At 37.7% G+C, this 24,876-nt stretch overlaps 1 protein-coding gene across 6 annotated transcripts in view; it reads right to left on the reverse strand.

Annotated features, from left to right (window-relative positions):
- Positions 1-6,943: 6,943 nt before the first annotated feature.
- Positions 6,944-24,876, reverse strand: part of MRE11 (MRE11 homolog, double strand break repair nuclease) — a 78,122-nt gene continuing 60,189 nt past the window's right edge. For all 6 annotated transcript variants that reach the window (XM_069554761.1, XM_069554762.1, XM_069554765.1 and 3 more), the window contains 4 exons: positions 20,310-20,368; positions 18,153-18,220; positions 12,211-12,289; positions 6,944-10,122 (listed from right to left, as the gene is read on the reverse strand). In XM_069554761.1, coding sequence (XP_069410862.1) covers positions 10,069-10,122; positions 12,211-12,289; positions 18,153-18,220; positions 20,310-20,368 — 260 coding nt within the window. In that variant the 3' untranslated portion in view covers positions 6,944-10,068. The remainder of the gene's footprint in view (positions 10,123-12,210; positions 12,290-18,152; positions 18,221-20,309; positions 20,369-24,876) is intronic.

A 24,876-nucleotide genomic window follows, 5' to 3' on the forward strand; every position in this document is an offset into this window, starting at 1 on the left:
AAGGGTCTCAGGAGAGGAGGGTAATCCACCTGGCTTACACAGATTGGCAGAAAGGAAGGTGGGTGGGGTAGGGGCATGGGAATCATTACTACTCTCTCCTGACAGGCTAGGTCACCAATGGGCAAAGGAACATTAGGCCAGGTAAACAAGGTTGGTAACATTTCAGGTAAGAAACAGAAACATAACAGCAAGAATAGGATATTTTCTTAATATCACAAACATTAGCTAGCTCTTAGCAGCCCTGGGATTTCTTTGGAGGTAATGATGCTGAAGCTGAAACTCCAGTACTTTGGCCACCTCATGAGAAGGGTTGACTCATTGGAAAAGACTCTGATGCTGGAAGGGATTGGGGGCAGGAGGAAAAGGGGACTATAGAGGATGAGACGGCTGGATGGCATCACTGACTCGATGGCTGTGAGTCTGAGTGAACTCCGGGAGTTGGTGATGGACAGGGAGGCCTGGCGTGCTGTGATTCATGGGGTTGCAAAGAGTCGGACACGACTGAGTGACTGAACTGAAATGAACTGAACAACCCAAATTGGTTTCTTTGACTATCAAAGGAAATGTCAAGTCTGGGAATAAGATTAAGGTTTGAATTAAATCAACTACAGGGACTTCCCTGGTGGCCCAGTGGCTTAGACTCTGCACTCCCAATGCAGGGGGCCCGGGTTCAATCCCGGGTCAGGAAACTAGATCCCACATGCTGCAACTAAGACCCAGAGCAGCCAAATAAATAAATAAACATAAATATATAAATATAAAAAAAGAAAAAAAAATAAATCAACTACAATTAATAACAGTTAAGAATTATAACCAACCATATAGCACAGGGAACTATATTCAATGTCCTAAGATAAACCATAATGGAAAAGAATAAAGAATGTATATGTGTATATATATATATATATATACACACACACATATATATACACACATATATATATTCAAATATATACATAGATAAAAATATATATTAGAATATACACATATATATTAGAATATAATTCTTATATATATAAGAATGTGTATACATATATATAACTGAATCACTTTACTGTACAGGAGAAGTTAACATTGTAAATCAACTATATTTCAATTTTTGCCAAAAACATATTAACTCACAAGCAGTATATATGACTATAAAATTTACTTGAAAATTTATGGAGCCAAGAATTACCAAGATACTTTTGGGGAGATAACAAAGATGGAAGGCATGTTCTAGTAGATGAAAAGCTCATTATAAAAGTATAGTAATGAATTTGAAACAGAGTAATGGAACCGAATAAAAAGGTCAGAAATAAATCCACATATGTATATGTGGTCTGTTAATTAATGACTAAGAGAGCTCTGCACTGCAGGGGAAAATGACAAGTGATTTCAACAAATGTTGTTGGGGCAAGGGCATCTCCATGTGGAGCAGAATGAAATGATTCCTATCTCAGACCACACATAAAAATAAATGCCCAGCTGGACTGTAGAATTACATGTAAAAGACAAATTAGATAAGCTTTTGGTAGATAACACAGAAGAACCTCCAGATCCTAAGATCTTAGGATAGAGAAACAGGACATGAAACATTAATCACCGATAAACTGAACTTTGTTGAAATGAAGAACTTCTGTTCAACAAAACATCATTTACAGAATGAAAGGGTAACCCATTGGAGAGAATTTTCAATACATATACACAATAAAGAAATTATTTAAAACATACATCTCAGAAATCAGTTTTTAAAAAACCAGACTACTCACTCAAAAATGGGCAAAATATCTGAATACACATATTACAAAAGACATCAAAATTGTGAAAAACAATATGCATGTTTTTTAACATCATTAGTTATCAGACAAATGAAAATAAACACAGAAGACAGTACTACATATCCATCAGAATGACTAAATTGAGAAAGGGTGAAAATACCAAATATTTTATAAGGACATGGACCATGCTATGTGGCTGGTGGGAGTTGGAACTGCTATAAGCAATGAAAAAGTAGGGATATGCTGCAACATGGTTGTAGTTCAGATATCACATTGTGAAAAAAAGTTATACACAAAAAAAGGTACACACTGTATGAGTCCATTTGAATGAAGTTATCATTTGCTAAATTTATAAAATTTGGAGAAAAAGCTAAAATTTTATGTTCCTTGTCTGCACTTTGCCAGTTTTTTGATATATTTACACTGGAGGCCAGTGCACTTAGATAAGACAAAAAACATTAAAGGCCTAAGAATTAAAACAAGATGTAAAAATATCTTCATTGATAGATCACATAAAATTACACCTGGAAAAGCCAAATGTATCAAAGATAAAACAAATTTAAGTGATAGGATTCATCAAGTTAGCAGGATACAAAATTATTATACAAAAACAAAGATTTCATATATAAAAATAATACCCAGTTATAAGATATAATGGAGGAGAAAAACGATAATCACAATAGCAGCATGACAAGATGAAATAATACTGATGATTAAATTTTTAGTGTTCAAAACCTCTATGAAGAACATTTTAAACATTTTTAAGATGCATAAAATAAACTTGAATAAATGTGAAATATTCTTTGTTCTTAGATAGGATATCCTTAAAAGATCAGTTCTTCCTAATTTATAAATTAGGAAGGTCAGTTCTTCCTAATTTATAAATTTAATGAAATCCTAAAAAAAACCCCACCAAAACAGTTTTTGTTGCTGTTGAAGCTAAAAAAGTGATACTTAAGTTAATTTGGAAAAACATACACAAAAGAATACCTAGGAAAACATTGAAAATGAAAAGCTATGAGGGGTAATGAGCCCTATTGCATTCAGCTCAGTTCAGTTTGGTCACTCAGTTGTGTCTGACTCTCTGCAATCCCATGGACTGCAGCACGCCAGGCCTCCCTGTCCATCAGCAACTCCGGGAGCCTGCTCAAACTTGTGTCCATTGAGTCAGTGATGCCATCCAACCATTTCATCCTCTGTCATCCCCTTCTCCTCCTGCCCTCAATCTTTCCCAGCATCAGGGTCTTTTCCAATGAGTCAGCTCTTCGCATGAGATGGCCAAAGAATTGGAGTTTCAGCTTCAACATCAGTCTTTCCAATGAACACCAAGGACTGGTCTCCTTTAGGATGGACTGGTTGGATCTCCTTGCAGTCCAAGGGACTTTCAAGAGTCTTCTCCAACACCACAGTTCAAAAACATCAATTCGTCGGCACTCAGCTTTCTTCACAGTCCAACTCTCACATCCATACACGACTATTGGAAAAACCACAGCTTTGACTATATGGACCTTTGTGGGAAAAGCAATGTCTCTATTTTTTAATATGCTGTCTGGGTAGGTCATAGTTTTTCTTCCAAGAAGCAAGCATCTTTTAATTTCATGGCCGTGGTCATTTTGGAGCCCAAGAAAACAAGTCTGTCACTGTTTCCATTGTTTCCCAATCTATTGCTATGAAGTGATGGGACTGGATGTCATGATCTTAGTTTTTTGAATACTGAGTTTTAAGCCAGGTTTTCACTCTCCTCTTTCACGTTAATCAAGAGACTCTTTAGTTTCTCTTCACTTTCTGCCATAAGGTTAGTGTCATCTGCATATTTGAGGTTATTGATATTTCTCCCAGCAATCTTGATTCCAGCTTTTTCTTCATCCAGTCCAGCATTTCATGTGATATACTCTGCATATAAGTTAAATAAGCAGAGTGACAATATACAATTTTGATATACTCCCTTCCCAATTTGGAACTAGTCTGTTGTTCCATGTTTGGTTCTAACTCTTGCTTCTTGACCTGCATACAGATTTCTCAGTAGGCAGGTAAGGTGGTGGTCTCGTATTCCCATCTCTTGAAGAATTTTCCACGCTTTGTTGTGATCTACACAGTCAAAGGCTTTGGCATAATCAATAAGGCAAAAGTAAATGTTTTCCTGGAATTCTCTTGCTTTTTCAATGATCCACAGATGTTGGCAATTTGATCTCTGATTCCTCTGCCTTTTCTAAATCCAGCTTGAATATCAGGAAGTTCGCAGTTCACATACTGTTAAAGCCTGGCTTGGAGAATTTTGAACATTACTTTGCTAGCATGTGAGATGAATGCAATTGTGCAGTAGTTTGAATAGTCTGGCCTTGCCTTTCTTTGGGATTGGAATGAAAACTGACCTTTTCCAGTCCTGTGGCCACTGCTGTTTTCCAAATTTGCTGGCATACTGAGTGTAGCACTTTAACAGCATCATCTTTTAGGATTTGAAATAGCTCAGCTGGAATTTCATCACCTCCACTAGCTTTGTTTATAGTGATACTTCCTAAGGCCCACTTAACTCCTCACTCCAGGATGTCTGGCTCTAGGTGAGTGATCGATCACACCATCATGGTTATCTTGGTCATCTTTCTTGTATAGTTCTATTCTTGCCACCTCTTCTTAACATTTTCTGCTATTAGTCCATATGATTTCTGTCCAATTTACTGTGCCCATCTTTGCATGAAATGTTTGGTATCTCTAGTTTTCTTGAAGATATCTCTAGTCTTTAATACTACACATTAAAACATACTATACAGCCTTCATTTTTAAACTTTGTGCTATTGGTGCATGAAGAGCACCAATGGAATGGAACAAAGTTGAGAAATAGACAACACAACATATGGAAACCTAGCACATCACTAGGGCAAAGAGGCGGCTTTAATAAATGATGGACAGACAACTGGATAGTCATTTGTAAAAGAGAAAATTAAATCTATTCTTCACAACTTTACACAAGAGTAAACTCTAAGTGGATCAGAGATCTAAATGTGGACAAATGAAACTATAAGAGCACAAAAAGAAAGTAATGCATTATAGACAAAGGGCGAATATCCTTAACATAAAAGTATTTTTATTAATTGGTGGGGGTGGAAGAACTAAAGATCTTAGGAAAAGGGGTTAAATACATGAACAAGCAATATACCAAAAATGGCCCTGAAATATATATTTACAGGTTCAATTTCATTCATAACAGAAATACAAACTAAAACTACATGGAGATGCTCATCCACGAGATTCCCAAAAAATCAAAAGCTTGACAATAAATTCTAATGGTGAGGCTACGGAGAAATAGGCTGTCTCACATATCTTCGGCAGAAGTACAAAACAGAGTAACCTCTATGGAGGGAATTTGGCGGTATTTAGCAAAACTACACAAACATTTACTGTTTTACCCAGCAATTCCACCTTCCAGGAATTTACTCTGAAAATACACATCCATAAATATGAAAATGTTAACACTGCAGAAATGTTTATATAATTGTAAATATTGGAGCTACTTAAATATCCAAATACAGGAAAATGATAGAATAAACCATTGTATTTAAACTCAAGGGAGTACTATGCAGCTATAAAAACAGAAAAATCTATATAAATTGTTTGGTGTAATTTTCAGGAGACATTGTTTGGTGGGGGGTAGGGAGACAGTATATATAGCATACAACTTTTTGCATAAGAAAAATGGAGAAATTAAAATACACAAATTCATTTTTAGCAAAAAGAAATACAGAAAAGATAAACAAGAATGAAACTGTTTACTTACAATAGAGCAGAGAGAGGGATATGGGAGGGAAGAGAATAAGATTTAAAGGCACAAGAATATACACTGAAGTATTATGGGGTAAAGAAGCATTTCCCCTTGCAACCTACTCTCCAAAGACTGAAAAAAAATTACACAGAAGTATACATGTTCATGTTTGTATATGAATATATATATGGATGGGCTTCCCTGGTGGCTCAAAGGTTAAAACCTCTGCCTGCAATGCGGGAGACCTGGGTTTGATCCCTGGGTTGGGAAGATCCCCTGGAGAAGGAAATGGCATGGAACATACACACAGAGAACAGTTTTTTTAATGATGAAAAGTTAAAAATTGGTGAATCTGAGTAAAAGGTAAAAAGTTCTCTATTATCCCTGCACATTTTCCAAATTTGATATTATTTCAAAATTAAAAGTTTAAAAAATGTAATCTGGTTTCAAAGCACTACTGAAAAGCTCAGAAATCAAGACTGGGATGATCAGCTGCTGTGTGCTTTCATGTATGTCTATGACAGATGGTTAGATGTCATTTCACAAGTCCTATTTCTAGACTATCAAGACCTACAGACAAAACAAAAGACCATCAGATATGCAACTGCGCCTCTCATTCAACTAGGCAATGCCTTTTCACCTCTAGCAACACTTTCTCCAAGTCCAGAGACATCCCACAATCAGTTCAAATGCAATCATAGGTAGACTGAAGTTAGTTTTATAAGCTTACAGCTGAGAAAAAACTGATTTTAAACATAACAAATCAACTATCATGCACAATCACTGGTCAAGAGCCCTTTGAATCTTGCTTTACCACTTACAACATCAAGGCACACAAATTAAATATTCTTTTATTTGACCCAAATTATTAGAGTGATAACATTTAAATTACACATTGGAAAGCACTGCAATTATCTCTCAAAAAAACAGACAATGGTGGCTTAATTAAAAGAGCTTGATAAACAAGATACGGAAAACTCAAGATGTCAAAATAAGTAAAAGGTGAACATATACCTCGACACACAGACTGAAATATTTGACTATACAATTTGATTGAACCATTTTTGTTAGTAATCATCTCAAAAGCAATTAGAGAAATACGTACCTAAACTGTTGAGAGGTTGTCTGGGGAGAAGATTATGGGGAAATACATGTTTTGATAAAGATTTCAATGTCTGAATTTTGAAGAATATGCACTGCATTTATGATTTAAATAGCTAAAATCAGATTTAGCTACCAGTCACAGAACAGATATACAAACGTGCTTGGCAAAGGAAAGCTATATGAACTGACTTCATAGAGACCGATCTATACTGCTAGTATTTTGAGACCTAGTTATTAAACATTAAGTTCAGAAATATTAAAAGGGAATAAGATAAGCAAATGATGAAATGTAGACATTTTTCATTCAAGAATATGGAAGCTCTTTGGACTCAAAAAAAACAAATCTTTATTCTATAATGAGCTTAAAAAAAAAAATTAGCTTTAAAAAGCCATAAAACACTGTGAGAAATGTATAAGGAATACAAAAAAGGACAACAGATTACACTGGGCAAAAGTTATTTTTAAATATAGTATATTTCAAGAGAAAAATTTTACAATGGGAAATTTTTTAATTCCATTTTTCTAATAAAGATTTTTCTCTTTATTAAAACATAAAACATTTTCTTCTTGAACCTTTATATGTAAAATTTATCGAACTGACAATTTCCTTAGTAACACAGGTGAAATATACCAAGCAATTTACATATAAAATTAGAAAGCTAATTTTGGTTTTAACTGCATAGGTTAAGTATTATTATTGCATAGGTTCCAAAATTACTGCAAAACTACACTGAGTAAATTTTAAATTTGGAAGCACCACCTTGTGGACAAAGAACGAACTTCTCAATGGCAGGAGTCAAGGTGGGGTTTCCCAGAGAGGAAACCAGTGCTCCTGAGGCACTGGTGAAATTCTATTTTCTGACCTGTACAGAGTGCCATGAGGCTCACTTTATCATTATTTTTTAAACTACATGACTTCCGTTACTGTATTTCATAATTTTAAACATTTATGGAAACCATATCCAATATGTACCCAAATTGAAAGTCTGAGTGCCTGAATTTCCTAAGTACCACTTTTATTTCCTAGAATTATAAATGTACTATTATATTTTTGATACAGAACGCCAGAAAAAGATATTCTTCGGTAAATGATGAAAGAAGTTTTCCCCTCAGAATGTTTTCACTGAGGCTTTCTCTCAGCCTCTGAGGAAACTGCAGGGGTTCTGCAGTCATCACCTCCACACATCTATCTCAACTCGAAAAATCATTCAAAAAGCCCTAGATTTTACTGCATCAATGTACAATATAAAGGATATGTGGCATATTTAACTATGCAGCAATATTCATCAAAAATGTCTTTCTTTCCTACTTTAATTACTATAGCTGCTGCAGCTGCAGCTAAGTCGCTTCAGTCGTGTCCAACTCTGTGTGACCCCATGGACAGCAGCCCACCAGGCTCTTCTGTCCACAGGGTTCTTCAAGCAATACTGGAGTGGGGTGCCACTTCCTTCTCCATACTTACTATAGGGTTGGCCCCAAATTTCATTTGGGTTTTCTGTAACATTTCATGGAAAAACCCCAACAAACTTTTGGGCCAACCAATATATTTCCAGGAAGTGACATGCTATTCACAAAATGACCTGAATTAGCTGGGGAGAATTCACCTTCTCTCACTGCCAGAGTTACTTTTCACAGGAGCTAAATGCATCCCATTTAGTACCTCTTTCATACCATAGAGCAGTTTGCAGAAAGGAAGTCCTTACTCTTTTTCTCAGGAATCTGTCAGGTTGCATTAGTGACCATGTCCCTTACTATGGCTCCCATCTGAACACATCCGACTGGCAGGTGAGAAGAGTCATTGGCTGAGTTCCTAGAGACTGCCTCCCAAACCAGCTTCCATCCCACCGTGGAAAGCATCTCATCTTTGCTTCATTCAAATACTGCGAATATTAAAGACAGGAGTAGATGTGCTGGAGAATATTTCACAGGACAAGGCCTTCTGCTGAGGCCTTGATGCTACCTACTAAAATAATCCTATACTCAAATGAAGTACAGAAAATATTTTTAAGGAAACCAGGGCTACATTGCAATTCTTGACTAGGGCCCTTTCAAAGGGCTATGATATAGAGGCCAGCCACTAAGCTAATGCTGTCTTTTGGAGTTTGACACATTCTAGGTTTGAATATACCAAAGATCAGGACTATTGCTCCATCTAGTGTTTGTTTCTACCTATGAAGAAATGTCAGGCTGTTGTACCACCAAGATCTGTAACTTCCTTCAGGAGTTCTGAATAATAGCTGCATTGTAAGATGAAAAGAACACTCTTACGGGGTCTTTTAACAGTCTTAAAAAGGAAAATGGGATTACTGAACTTAAATCTGAAGAGGTCAAATTCTTCGGTGCCCCTAAGAAGGAGCAAGAGCCATTTTCTCCTTTCTTACCTACAAGTAAGAAAAAAGTAACAGAAGCTGCTTCTCTTAAGATTTTGGAATTGCCCATGCCCAATGTTACGATAAAATATTAATAGTGAAGAATCTTGGCACTGATATTCCACAGAAGTGATACTGCATTGTTAATCTAATATAACCATAAGGGTCAATTGGCCAGTCTATCTTTAAAAAAAAAAAAAAAGATTCAATATTTCTAAGAAAATATGGTTAAACTATTTTAACCCTTTTCTCTTAGATAAGGAAGAGAGAGAAACTTTAATAATGGAAAATAATGCAGGAAATTACTACCATTCAATGGAAGCACAATATTTTAGAATCTTTGCTACAACTAGAATAAGAAATGATAATTCTGGCAGACTTTATTTTTTTACATCAACTTTTATCGAGTTGTTCAAAGTACAGGCTATATGTAATCATTCAAAGTCTCTGGCTGATACCTTCAGAAGCATTAGAAAAAGAACATATATTGAAAAAGAACACATATTGAGTAACAAACAGTGAGCTTAGGCACTGTTTCATATAAACTGTTTTACGTGCAGGAAATCCAGGATGTCTAGAAATTACTAAAATTATAAAAAGGGGTAAAGCTCTTTTCCTCAACTCTTGCTAAATGTCATCACCTTAAAATACTGACACAGTGTTTGATTATAAAGCAGAAATGTACAATGGTAGATTTATTTTAGTCCTTACTCAAGAATGATATTTACACAAAGCTCTCACTCAGTATAAACAAACTATTGTATGTCAGATAACCTTCTAAGTTTTATAGAGCATTTATAATACAGGTAACATTAACACCAGATTAAAAAATAAGGAGAACCAATGCTACTCTATATGCCCTTGATATGGGAAGTTTCTCAGACAGTGGGGTCATGGTCAGGAAATGATATTAAAAAACACAAATTTTTATACATTAGTTTCTCCATCTCTGTGTAAGCAGAGATTCAAATTCTTTAGTTAACAGCAATACTCAAAAAATCTTCAACTGATAAGCTCTTAGTCTGCAATGTTTCCATTTTTCCCGAATCTTAAAAACTTCCAACAGCCATTAAATATATTATCTTCTGTTTCTTCTTAAACAACTAAGGTTCATAAAAGGATCGTCATCATCCTAAAACGACATCCAAATGTAAAATTAGTGACTGTTCCATGCTTCACTGAGATAAAACAGAAATGCTTACGGGCAAACAATGCCAGTAAAAGCTATCTTCTCCTTTCACATTGGGTAGGCTTTCGTGTTTCTATTTCCTTCATAAATACAAATTGTCAGGTTTTTTTCTCTTTCTCTCTTCCTTAGTAGCCTTTTCACTGTTAAAACAAATAAGCTCAACTGAATTTTTAGCAAGAATTAAAAATAAAATTTATCCTGTTCTATATGAGTGTGTATATATATACCCATAATATATCTCAATATATTTTCTCAGTTATTCATCCTACAAAAAGCAAATAAGGTACAGGAAAGCCAAAAAATAAATATTATTCAAGTCATTTCTATTAGGTTTTTAAACAGGTGTTTTTTTTTCAATTTACATTTTATAACTGGTATATCTGATGTTCCAGAAACTGAAAGCCAAAAAATTAATGAAGCCACATGATCCAATTTAGAAATAACTGTAATTTTTATTCCCAGTACCCATATAATGCCAGAAATAGATCCACTACTCTCAGAATGATGCAAGAAACAATCTAGCAAGCAATCTTTCAAATATTTTTTGGAAAAAGTAGACGGGCTATTTCAGTTTCAATGAGTTCCTATGCTCCTAGGTTGTTTATTACATGTACAGTATAAATAGGCAAGAATATCAGATGTTTGCTAAGAATTTAGAGAGAATGAAAAGTAGCAAACCTAAAATAAGCCCCAAACACAGGATCTAATGCAGATAACATAAATCAATGATTATATATAACTATATATTCAAAAGAGAAAGCCAAACTGTACAGTTTTGGTTTATGTTTCTTTTAAGATATTACTAAAAAGGAATAACTCTTTGGTGTTAGGCTCTGTTGGCAATGTTAACACATTCAAATGTTCACCAAGTTAGCTATCTCTAGTGATATACGGATGTCTTGAGAAATACAAATTTGCTCTCACTTGTTGCTTCATTTTCTGCTACCATAAAAGGCAGAACTGATTTATAAATGAGAGTTAAATCCAAATTACAGTAGAGAATTTGCTAATAGTTCTCCTTTGCAGTTAACTTGAAGTATACAAAGTTTTTTAAGTAACATATAACCATATGTATATCTAGATGCTCTGGAATTAATAAATACATCAACAATTGCTCACTTTTCTCCTGGAGGCAACATGTTAGTATTTAATAGACAGACTGTATGAGTTCATGTTGCCATTTTTCTCTGTAGCCCGAGTTCTGGGGAGTCTCTCCAAGCTGTTTCAAAACTACATATGGGACACAGGGAACATGACAGCAGCAGGTGAAGCTCAAAATCATAGGCATTATTCACATGCTACAATGGGGATAAACCTGGAGAACACTGTGCTCAGTGAAATAAACCAGGCGGAAAAAGACGAATACTGTATAATCCCACTGATCTGAAGTGTCAGAGCAGTCAAAATCATAAGGACACTAGAGTGGTTGCCAGGGGCTGAGGAGAGGGGAAATGGAAAGACATGGTTCAATGGGTATAGATTTTTGGTTCTGGAAGATGCACAGGTTCTGGAGGCTGTTGCACAACAATGTGAATACACTTAACACTAGTGAACTACTGATAATTGTACACTTAAAACTGGTTGAGATGGTAAGTTTTATGTTCATGTTTCTACCACAGTTGAAAACTACCACCATGCACCCTTATATAGGAAATAGAGCATATAATGAGGATTTAATAAACATTCTATTAAAAAGTAACATTAAAAACTTCTATGATATTATCACCGCTATTTCTCCAAACATAAACAACAAAAGTTAAAAAAACTATTCTGATCCTACTGTTAACTGGGCAGGTTAAATAAGAGCTGAGTGAATATTAGATGTTAAATTTCAGGCCTTTCACGTCTGAGACATTTCCACTGACAGGCCCTCAACAGAGGCCGCTCACTGATTCCACATTAACTATGGTTCCAAGGAAGGTGATCAATGAAACTATATTAAGAAATAATTTTCAGCAACTAGCTTAGCAGTTCCTATTCAGATTTTATAAACACTTAAATTATTTAAGATTTAACATAGTATTTTATTACCTCATCTGATTCAAAGTCGACCCCTTTGGCGATCTGGCTCTGGGACATGGGTTTGCTTGATGATGAAGTCCTCGAGCCTCTGAGGCAAAATAGGAGAAAAACAGAGAAGATGAACCAAAAATTCATCACAGGAGCCTTTCTTGCCAAACTTTTCATTTTAGTAGCAGCCATAAATAAAAACAGCTAGTACATTCTCTTCGAGCTACATTAGAGGCAGTAAAAGCTCAGAGATGTGTGAGGAAAAGCACTCTGAGGTCAAGGTCTGAATTCCAGTTCTGCCCTTTATGAGTTACACGGTTTCCAGCAAGGTACTCAGCCTCTGTGCCGCAATCTCCTCAGATATGAAATGAGGATAATAATACTTTTTTAGGGATTAAATGTGTTAGCCATAAAAAGGAATGAAACTGGGTCATTTGTAGAGATGTGGATGGACCTAGAGAACTGTCATACAGGGTGAAGTAAGTCAGAAAAAGAAAAACAATTATCTTGCATTAATGCACACATGTGGCATATAGAAAAATGGGAGAGATGAATCTATTTGCAAAGCAAGAATGGAGACAGACGCAGAGAACAAACATACAAACACCAAGGGGGGAGGGGGAGGAATGGGAGGAACTGAGAGACTGCGTTGATGCATATGTACTCTTTATGTTGTTGTTGCTGATTAGTCACCAAGTCGTGTCTCACTCTCTGTGACCCCATGGAATGAAGCCCGCCAGGCTCCTCTGTCCATGGGATTTTCCAGGCAAGAATACTGGAGTGCGTTGCCGTTTCCTTCTCCAGGGGATCTTCCCAACCCAGAGATCAAACTTGCGTCTCCTGCATTGGCAGGTGGATTCCTTCCTGTTGAGCCACCAGGGAACCCATATACTATTGACACTATCTGTAAAACAGATAACTAGTGAGAACATACTATGTAGCACAGGGAACTCCACTTACTGCAGTGACCTGAATGGGAAGAAAATCCCAAAGTGAGGGAATCTATGTATAGGTATGGCTGATTCATTCTGCTCTACAGTAGAACCTAGCACAGCAATGTAATTATACTCCAATAAAAATTAATTACAAAAATAAAAATAAAAAGCAATAGCCACTTAAAAAAAGATTAAATGTGTTAATATACCTAAACACTTTGATCAGTGCCTGACACGTATGAAGCATTTCACAGATGTTTGCTTGTATTATCATAGTTCTTAGCATATATTAACACGTATCTACTACTATCCTCTACTCCTCAAAATTATGGGAACATTGAAATATTTTAATTCAACTATCAGCTATATTTCCATAAAAGGATAAAAGGATCTTGGAAAAGCCTCACTGCTTTCTGGGGTTGCCTCAGTTAGTATCATTCATGTTCTGTCCAAATTGAATAGCAAACATTTATTTAGTACTTGATCCCTGCCAAGTACCAAATGATAGGCCATGGGAAGTATCGGTAACCAAGATAATCAGGAATCTGCTTTTTTGAAGCTTAACTTGTAGTAATGGAATTCATATTCCTGTCTTTCTACTAACAAAAATTTTAAGTAATCTTAGAACAGGGGCCAGCAATCTTGGTTAGCAAGCCAAATCCAGCCTACCTGTTGCCCACAGATCTGAGCTAAGAATGGTCTTCAGCTTTTGAAATGGGTACATTTAAACGGTTGTTTAAGTACCTACATAGTATCCCTAATATTGTCTCCTGGCCCACAAACCCTAAAATATTTACTGCTGCTGCTAAGTCGCTTCAGTCGTGTCTGACTCTCTGCAACCCCATAGACGGCAGCCACCAGGCTCCCCCGTCCCTGGGATTCTCCAGGCAAGAACACTGGAGTGGGTTGCCATTTCCTTCTCCAATGCATGAAAGTGAAAAGTGAAAGTGAAGTCGCTCAGTCGTGTCCAACTCTGTGCGACCCCATGGACTGCAGCCCACCAGGCTCCTCCATCAATGGGATTTCCCAGGCAAGAGTACTGAAGTGGGGTACTATTGCCTTCTCCCAAAATATTTACTACCTAATCCTTTACGAAAAAGGTGGCCAGCTCCTGTCACAAATGAAAGCAGCGTTTGTGAATTCCTAGCCAACGATTTATTACCACGCTTTGGAATGTTACTACAGCAAAAGAACTGAAGGTCTTATCTGGACAAACTATTTGAAACAAGAGGTCTTATGTCAGAAGGAAACAGAAAAACGCACAGGTTCTCAGGCACAAAGGTAAAGGAGGATATGACGAGCAAACTCGAAGGCAACACAGCTTCAGAGACAGCAGATCAAGGAATTTATCAACTGATCCAACTGGGACACCCCTACCTCTCTGTATTTGACCTAAGCTGGAACTGGTCATTGTTGACTGGTTTCCATCTGTGACACAAAAACAGAGCATCAAGAGCATAAAGCCGAAGCCCACCATGGCAGGCAAGGCATTGTGGATGCGGGGGCTGGGGAAAGTGGAAAGTTAAGAAAGAAGCACCCACTGAGACCTGACTCTGCCTGCTGCTGTCTCCCCAGACAAATAACCAGTGGTGCCCAGACATCTACACCAGACGCTGGCTCATGTGATCACAGCAGGGGTCCTTAAATCTACACCAGAGGACCCCACAGACCGACAGATCTAGTCTATAAAAGGTATCCTATCCTTAGAAATCAGTGCTGGAAGGAAAGAATGGCTATACTGCTTTGACTGCTAGGCCAAATAAATAAATGGCTTTTGTCCTAAATGACCAAAAAAAAAAAAAAAAGTTTAATTTGATGAGCTTTAAGGCAGAGAGGGTGTATTAAATTGTGTGCAGGAGCTCTAAGTCGTCTTCATTTTTGCAGATATATTTTGGAGCCACAGGTCAGAATTCCTGTCTAGAGATGTTTGGCCAATTATGTCAGTTGTAGCACTGTCACAAGCATAAGATAACATGTTAAATTGGCCTTGGCACATAAAAGGTGCCCCTGAAATGTCAGTTCCCCTCACTGCGAGGTTTAACAGGATCCCCTCCATCTCTCCTCTTCCCCCTGGCCTGATGGGACCAGGTCTTCTCTTGCTCGTGGCTTTAAGATGAGGGTGGGTACCACCAGCTCTATCAAATCTGGAAGGGTCCTCTTATTCCCAGCGTTAGTCATTCAGTTGTGTCTGATTCTTTGCGACCCCATGGACTGTAGCCTCCCAAGCTCCTTTGTCCTTGGACTTCTCTGGACAAGAATACTGGAGTGGGTTGCCATTCCCTTCTCCAAGTGATCTTCCAGACACAGGAATCAAACCCAGGTCCCCCACATTGCAGGCAGATTCTTTACTGTCTGAACCACCATGGAAGCCCGCAACAAAGTAGAGTTTGCTGCAATTTATCCAAGGAAAAGTGGATAGACCACCATTGCCTATTCAGCAGAAGGGAGTTTTACAGCTGAAAGCTCTTTCCTTTTTCAAGTTAACCACCAGAATATCAGTGCTTTCACTGCCTACCATTCTTCCTATCACTCTCATTCTATTTCCCTGTTCTTCCTTATAGAGGTGTTACTTTGTGCCAGGTACTGAGAAAGTTAACTTAAGCAAGTTGACAGGAAGTCCAAGGCACCTTTAAGGAAGTGAACAGTCTATCTTTTTCACATTCTTTTGCCTTAGCCACGAAGGCCTTATAAGCCTCAAGGACATGTATTTTTTAAGCTCAAGATGTATGCTGTGGGAAAAGAGGTGAAGGGTTAATAGGGTAGCAGAGATGTGCCTGCAAACGGGTCTCTCTGCTCAGGCTGAGGGTCCTTGCATACGAGGTGTTCTGCCAAAGAGTCTGGATACAGCCTTGAGTTTAATGGTCCCTTGCAAACGAGGGAGCATTCCCTTCTTGAGATAAGAGGGAGATGAGGGCTTTGTGCAGACTCTGCAGTAGACAGAGATTTCACTCCCCTTTGCTGTACGATAACATGTATGCACCTGCACTGTACTGAAAAGGCTTATTCTCACAGTCTGGAATTCTGCCTAAGGGGGGCTTTATAATAATAAACGGCAATTAGTTTGCCCAGTTCTGTTCCTCTGGCCAGAGTGGTGTCCTGTCTGTCTCTTGTGTGTCTTGTATGTTCTGTGTCATTTCACTCGTAGTAACCAACAAAGAGGTCTGACAAAACTTTAACAGCCTTGAGGCATTCTTTTTATCTATTCTCAACAGCCAGTTGAAAAGTATATAATGCTTTTATATAAATATTTTAGTGCTTAAATATATTTAATGCTCTGCTTAAACTAGCAAGCCAGATACTCTTCTACCCCCTTCCTGTGCCTTTTGCTAGAATACTTTTCTATCACTTTCACTTTAATAAAATCTCAGCTACACAAAGCTCTGAGTGACTGAGACTGCATCTTTGGTCCCAGAGTTAAATTTTCTCCTTTAGAGACCACAAATCCTGCACCATTCACCATAAGCTATCAGTACTGTACTTAGCACTTCACTAACATTAACTCACTTCTAAGCCTCATAATAACCCTTGGAAATGAATATTCTTGTCTTCATTTTACAAAAAAGGACACTGAGGCACAGGAGAAACTTGTACAAGGCCCATACTCAATAACTGGTAGAGCTTAATACTTCCAATTATGACTGAAACAAATATATCAACCATGTTATTACTAAATAATTTCCACCAAACAACCTAAATCATGTCACCCAGTCACTGTCATTAGGAAAACAAATCTGCCAAGGCTGATTTCAGATTTCTTGCCAAAATGTTAGTTTATAAATTGTCTCTTGTCATTTAAATGACTCATTACATGCACAGAGGTCTGAGAGTTTAATCTATTATGTTAAGAGGCAACAGCAGAGGATGAACCTAGAGATTATTATAAGCAAAGCAAGTCTGAACGAGGAAGACAAATACCATATGATATCACTTATACGTGGAATCTAAAATACAACTCAAATGAACTTATCTACAAAACAAAAACAGAGTTAGAGACACAGAGAACAGACTTGTGCTAGTCAAGCGGGAGAAGGGTGTGAATGGGATAGACTGGGAATCTGGAATTAACACATGCAAACTATTATATATAGAATGGACAAACAACATGGTCTTTCTGTATAGCACAGGCAACAGTATTCTATATCCTGGGATAAACCATAATGGCAAAGAATGTGAACAAGAATGTATATATATGTATAACTACTCTGCTGTACAGCAGAAAATAACATAACACTGTAAACCAACTAATACTTCAATAAAATTAAATAAAAGCAGCAGCAATGGCAGAGGTGAGTCCTGGAGCAGAATGCCTGGTCCGTGACTGGCTGGTGACCTCAGGTAAGTTATTTAAACGACCACGCTTCACTTTCTCCAAAGGGAAAAGGGAGGAAAACAGAGTTATAAATACATTTACCTCCTGGAGTGACTGTAAGCAGCAAACAAGCTAATTCATATGCAAAGACTTAGAATGGTTGTCTCACATACAGGAAGTGCTAAAAGCTGAAACTGAATATTAACAAAATACAAAGCTATTTTCTGTTAATTGGAGAGAACACAGTACTCTAAGAAGAAAATCACTGGGTAATAAAGGCAAAAGGAAATGAACGACAAGTTGTTCAAACTGTCATTGAAAATACTTGTAATAATGATGCATTGACTATGAACTAGCCCCTGGTCTATTTTTCACTTCTGTATATACATGACTGCTTCCCAGGTGGCTCAGTGGTGAAGAATCTGCCTGCAATGCAGGAGATGATGGTTTGATCCCTGGGTGGGGAAGATCCCCTGGAGGAGGGCATGGCAACCCCACTCCAGTATTCTTGTCTGGAGAGTTCCATGGACAGAGGAGCTTAGTCCATGGGGTCACAAAGAGTCAGACATGACTTAGTGACTAAATAGCAACAACAAATACATGCCTTGTTGAAAATGAATCTGTTAGACTTCCATGACTTAGAAAAATGTATAAGGAGAATTCTGGATAATTTTTAATTTTTTCAGATGTTTCTTTTTGCAGGAAGTGATTATACCTACCTTTGATCAGTTTTGACAGTAGTCAGGAAAATGTTTTCTTCGGTATCTGACTCATCCACCTCAATCACCTAAGAGGGAGAAACAGCAAATAGTCTTTGTGGGGATGGAAAATTTGAATAAAAATGCATTAAATAGTCTAAAAATACATTTTTAATAAAAATTTACAAAATAGGAGGCAGAAACCATGTGAGCAGCACCCATAAAACCTAAAGCTCTGCCTGACCTCCTCCCTAAGACCTCTTCATTTTATGTATGGTTTTCTGTATAATATGTGTGAGCTCACTTCTATCCTGTACTATGGCAGCCTGCATACCTACAGGAACATGTACCTAGACTGGTGAAAGACTCACATAGGGTCACATGCAGACAGTGCCCTGTGATTCTCTTGGGTTTGAAATGAAAGACCATTGTTGTTTCATCTCTAATTAAAAATGAGTATATAAGACTGTGTGGGAAGTACGGGATATCTGTTTTTCTGTTCCATTTATTCCTGTTAAATACCACTTGTTGCCTTTAAGCCTCACTAAAGATATTTATCATTGTTGATTCTATAATCCAAAATAAGTGAAAGTGAAGTTGCTTAGTCGTGTCCGACTCTTTGCGACCCCGTGGACTGTAGCCCACTACACTCCTCTGTCCATGGGATTCTCCAGGCAAGAATACTGGAGTGGGTTGCCATTTCCTTCTCCAGGGGATCTTCCCAACCCAGGGATCGAACCCAGGTCTCCTGCATTGCAGGCAGACGCTTTAACCTCTGAGCCACCAGGGAAGCCCTTTCTGTTATCTTGACACTTAATACACACATTTGCTATGTCTTCATCTAACTGATAAAGCCAAAGACAAAACAGTGAAAAAAATAGCACTTGCGATCCATTTCTTCAACAGGTTAACATTGAACTATTAGTCAAAAACCATTAAATGAAGCTGTCTAATCAGCTATGAATCCAGACAATATTTTTGTCCATGAAACTATAAGAAGATTGTCTTATGTACCTTGAAGGAATCTAACGCCTTCAGCATTCCCCTAAACCACCACTATGTATCCCCAATTTAAAAAAAAAAAAATGAAAGAAAAAGTTTGCCATGACTTAACTCTTTTTGAACTCATATTCTTCCATTATAAAAGAAAAATCTAGAAGGGAAGCTTCCTTGTCAACATGATGAAAATTTTGTTTGTTTTCACATTTGAAGCAATAGAGGGCAACAGCTGACGGAATAATGAAATGGAGGTCAGGATAAAAGGACCAGTACACTCAGAGATAGTTGTATAATAGGAAGAGGTAAAAAAAAAAAAAAAAGATGAAATTAAGAGAAATAAAAGAACAATAGTAGGAGCAGGACAGAGAAGCTTTCTGGAAGAAGAGAAGGTCAGCCACATCATGAGCTCAAAGAGACTAGGAAGGGATGAATTTAACGTTGCTAGGGCAGTGTGATACAGGGCAGTGACTCTCAGCTAGGTGTGATTTTTAACCCCTACTCCCATTCCAGAAACGTCTGGCATGTCTGGAGGCATTTTTGATTATTATATCTGGCAGCGGGCGGCGGTGGTGGTGGTGGTGTGCGGGTATGGACCACAGCCGCCACTCGGAGGCAGAAGCCAGGAATGGTGCTTGAAAAGTGAGACACAGGGGTTTTGAAAACGAGGGAAGAGGAGACTCAAGCCAATTTTGGACTCTCTTTGGAATCCAAAGGAACAGCAGAAGTTTCATGTTAAATCTAGAGTCACACAGAAGTCCATAAACTCAGAGCTTATAATCTGTCTGGAGCCTAGCTTCAGCCATTAAGACACAGCCAGAGTATGAAAGTAACGAAAGGACACCAACAAGAAACAAGACCTCTCTGTGCACTGAATGCCCATCTTCTGTAATGGTTTTCCACACACGGACTCTTCTGGTTCAACATTATTATTCTTAAAACTATTACAGGGGACACATATTTATGGATGTACAATCAAGGTGATTCACTCTTTTGTTGCTTTTTTTAAAAGAGAGAAAACAAAATAAAAACTCCTAGAAGCCCTCAGCCTATAATCAGTAAAGTTCAGTTTTAAAATTTTACATTTTTTTCTTCTTTTATTTACTCTGTAGAGCAAAGAATTGACAATCACAATGTACAAAATATAAAGTAGCCCACAACTATGAACCTTTTTTTCCTTACCTCGGTATAATTTTTAGTAGCAACATTTCGGGAGGGCTGCTGTCTTGTAGATTTAAAGGCTACAATGAAAAAGATGATACATCCATTATGTTTTTCTTAAAATAGTTTAGAAAAATCTGCATGCTTCTTTAGCTGAATATTTCCTAAGTTTTATCTGTAAAAGCTCATGATGACTAATTATAAAATCATTTACATTTCTTAAAATCTGAAGGTAGATGGAATTATATGTCTAATTGTCAGTCTCAAATGATTTTTCTGATTTACTCAAATAAAGTAATAAGCAATGTTCATAAAGACACCTATAGTAAAAAAGTATTTTATAACAAAATACCTGAAGGATAAAATCTGATCACCAAACATACTGAAATCCAAATAAGTGAAAAGTAACCTCCTCAGGTCTTCTCTTACAGTTGGCAATCTCTTTCCTCGTGGCTCTACTGTGTTAGGAGCCATTTGTTTCAGTAAGAGCTTCCTTCCTCTCCTCTACGGTATTAAAAATATTCAGTTATCTAATTAATTGTCCAGAGGGAATTCTAGAAAACAGTGTATCCATTGTTTCACAATAACTTAACCTATAAATCCTTACATTTTCACCTTTGTAAACCTGGTTAGAATCATGAAGTTTATTCTTCCCAAGACTATGATATTATGATTTTACAATAAGAAATATAATTTGGTCTTCACCCACATTTCTGGCAGAGAGCCGCTAGCGAGTCAGTTAGTGTTAGTCACTCAGTTGTGTCTGACTCTTTGCAACCTCACGGACTGTAGCCTGCCAGGTTCCTCTGTCCATGGAATTCTCCAGGCAAGAATACCGGAATGGGTTGCCACTCCCTTCTCCAGGGGATCTTCCCAACCCAGGAATCGAACCTGGGTCTCCTGCATTGCAGGCGGATTCTTTACTATCTGAGCCACCAGGAAACCCCTAAAACGCTGATTTCCTGAAATGATGAGAGCCATCAAGGTGTTCTTTACTATGTTAACAAAGCAACTTTGGGACCACAACTGAGGGAGGCTGGGTACCAGGGAACCAACTAGGAAGACAAGGTTGGAACTTTCAGTCCCCAACCTGATTTCTGGGGAGGGTAGAGAAGCTGGAGGTTGAATCAATCACCAACAGCCAATAATGTCATTAATAATGCCTATGTAACGGGGCCTAGATAAAAACCCCAAAGGAGGGGGTTCAGAGAGCTTCCAGGGAATGAATCAGGATGTTTCCACATGCCACCATGCCTAGACCGCAAACTTGATACAGACAGAAGCTCCTTTGTTCTGGACCTTGCCCTAAGTATCTCTTCAACTAGCTATTGATTCATATCTTTAATATCTTTGGTAATAAGCCAGTAATCCAGAAAGTAAACTAGTTTCCTGTGTTCTGTGAGTCACTCTAGCAACTAAATTGAATCAATGAAGGAGTCATGGGAACCTCTGATTTATGGCCAATTGGTTAGAAGTATGAGAACAACCATATTCCAGCATGCGACTGGCATCTGAAGAGAAGCAAGCGGTCTTGTGGAGCTGGGTCTCTCCCCTGTGGAACTTTATGCTCTCTCTGGGTAGTCAGTGTCAGAATTGAGTTGACTTGTAAGACATCCAGCAGGTATCTGAGAACTGCATGGTGATATGGGCAATCACCCCCCAATATACTGGAATTAAGAGCAGAATATTAAAAACCTAGAATAAAATGTAAACAGCCCATCAGAGGTTTAAGTTTCTCCTAAGCCTTACCAGTTTCCTAACATAAAAAAAAAGGTCTCCCCCAAGATAACCCCAAAGCCAAACAACAGGGCAAGAGGAGATAAAAAGACAGAGGATTTAAAGAAGTCAAATGCTCAAACAACCCCACAAAGTCCAAAATTCTCCTAGTAAGAAAACTCAGGAATCTTTCCACCTAGCCCTAAGCTACCATTTACTCCTTTTTTCCACCCCCAGTCTTGGCATGTCTAGCTAAGAGGGGAGAGGAAAGACAAAAGCAGAGTTCTTACCCACCTACTCTATTACTGGCCTCACATCCTACTCTACTCAAAGGCTGGACAGGGCAACTGAATGAAAGAGCTAGTGACTGCAACTCTTCCAAAAAAATATTTCTGCTCAACTACTATTCACTAATGGACTTGTCAAACTCTCAGCTCCTTGAAGAAGAAACAAGAGCCTTCCTTTCTTTCTATCCCCAATAAATGTTTGCGTGATAAATGAACATTATCAGAAGATTAAGCACTGGGTTCTATTAGGAAGGCAATGCATACTGTACTAGGGGCTAAAAGCTCTGGTTTTAGAGTTAGACCTAGGTGGACTCTCTAGCTGGGTGACTGTGGCCAAGTTCTTGGCTTCTTCAAGTCTCAGTTTCCCCACCTATAAAACAGTGTTAAAAATACTTCATGCTGAAAATTGTCGAAAGGATAAATAGAGGTAGTTAATGTAATTGTTTTGGCAAGTGACTATAGGAGTAGGTATTCAAATGATGTCGCTAGTAACAGTAGATGGAGTAGCACCAATGGTAGCCATGGTAAATTAAATGCAAAGACAGAGGCTCTTTTATTTACTTAGTCACTACCCTTTGCAGACAAACTTCTGTGGAAAAAATGTGGGCTATCAACTCTTATTCACAACTGCTGCTGGCTATAAATGTAATACCTAATAATACATGTCCCAATAAAACTCCAATGCAGTAACAAACCTCTACATTCCATGTACTTTGTTATAATAGAATTGAACTTTTATTTCTTCATTCCTCCATTCAGAATACAAACACAGAAGCTATAGTTTTAAAGTTGCTTTTGTCCCAAAGTTACAGCAACTATAGCTAGTACTCCATGGCTATTATGTCACAGACTGTATTAAAAAGTCAGTTTTATTTTTCAAAAAAAGGCCCAATGTTGGATGTAACCAGTTAAATGTAAAACCACTGAGCCAAATCAACTGTATAAAAGACAAATTTAGACTAATTTATGGAAGATCCATTTTCATAAGTTTATTGTAAACACTGCCACTAATACTATTAATAACAGCAATCACTGATTGGATTCTTATCAAGTGCTATGCTCAGTAATGGATATGCATAGTTCAGTTAACCCTTTTAATTACTCTGGGAAGTTAGTACTACTCCTCAGTGGGAGGACAGAGTGAATAGGTTATTACTTAATTGAAATCTTAGAAGAATAAGAACAGAATAGAGGTAGTATCTGAAGGGACAACGGCAAAGGATTACTAGAATTGATAAAACACACCAATTCAGTTTCATGAAGCTGAATAAATTCTAAGCAGGATAAAAAAAGAATTGAACATCTAGATTCATCATAGTGAAAGTGGGGACCACCAAAGACAGCTAGCTGGAGGAAAAATGTACTACTTTAAAAGAAAAGCAACAAGATACACTAACAGCTGATTTCTTAACAAGACCAGGAGAAACATGAAGACTCAGTTTGAGTGATTAATTCTGTCCACTGGTGTCAGGGAAATCTTCACACAAAACAATAAAGCCTGGACTTTTTGGATGGTCCAGTAGTTAAGAATTTGCCTGCCAATGCAGGGGATGTGGGTTTCATCCCTGATCCAGGAAGATCCCACATGCCATGAAGCAACTAAACCCATGCACCACAATTACTGAGCCTACAGGCCCTAGAGCCTGTCCTCTGCAACAAGAAAAGCCACCTCAAGAAGTCTGCTCACTGCAACTGAAAAAGCTGGTGCATGGCAATGAAGCCCCAGTGCAGCCAAAAGTAAAAAATTAATTTAAAAAACGAGCAAACAAACAAAAAACTGAACAAAGTCATGATAAAAAAACTCAGTTTGGGCTCAGATAAAGGCAGGTAATTTTACAATGTCCATGCCTCTGTGTTGCCCATTAACCAAATTTTGGTGGCTTAACAAGGAAGTGGTCATATTTTATTCTTGTTCCTTTCCTAACTCCCTCTTTTTTTCAATAGCTCTCTCTCTCTTTTTTAACATTAACATTTCACAAAAGCCTACTATGTGCCAGCCTTTGGGGAGTGGGGGGGACACCCTATCATCTGGCTTGCAGGATCGTACTTCCCCAACCATGGACTGAACCTGGGCCAGTGGACCGCCAGCAAATTCCCAGGTTTTTTGCTTTTAATCTTCAGAATAATCCAATTTGGCAAGATTAGTCCCAATTTACCTGTGAACAGACTAGGAGAGTGAGTGACTTATCTAAAGTTACAGAACTTTTCATATGTTGAACTCAGCCCAGATTCTTTATAGTGCTTTTTTTTTTTTCACTTCCTTTCCCCTTCTCTGCTTTTTAGACCTGCTAAGAATGTCTCAGTATCTTTCTAGATGCCATTTTCTAAATGGCAACAGAGACAATATACTTATGAAGTCAAATGGATTTCAGCTGGCTCTATGAAAATACTGAATAATTCTTGAATAAAAACATAGCAGCAGAACTTCTGATAAGAAGGTTCTTTAAGAATCATTTAATAGATCTGATGTCATTATCTTTTCTCCAAAGTCATCCGTCATCCAAAAAATACTGAAAAACTTCCTCTGATGGACTCACAGGTCATTTCCTTCTGAGGTGGCTTACTCCATGTTTGGGTTGATTAAC

The sequence above is a fragment of the Ovis canadensis genome, chromosome 15 (assembly GCF_042477335.2).
Source record: "Ovis canadensis isolate MfBH-ARS-UI-01 breed Bighorn chromosome 15, ARS-UI_OviCan_v2, whole genome shotgun sequence".
NCBI lineage: Eukaryota > Metazoa > Chordata > Mammalia > Artiodactyla > Bovidae > Ovis > Ovis canadensis.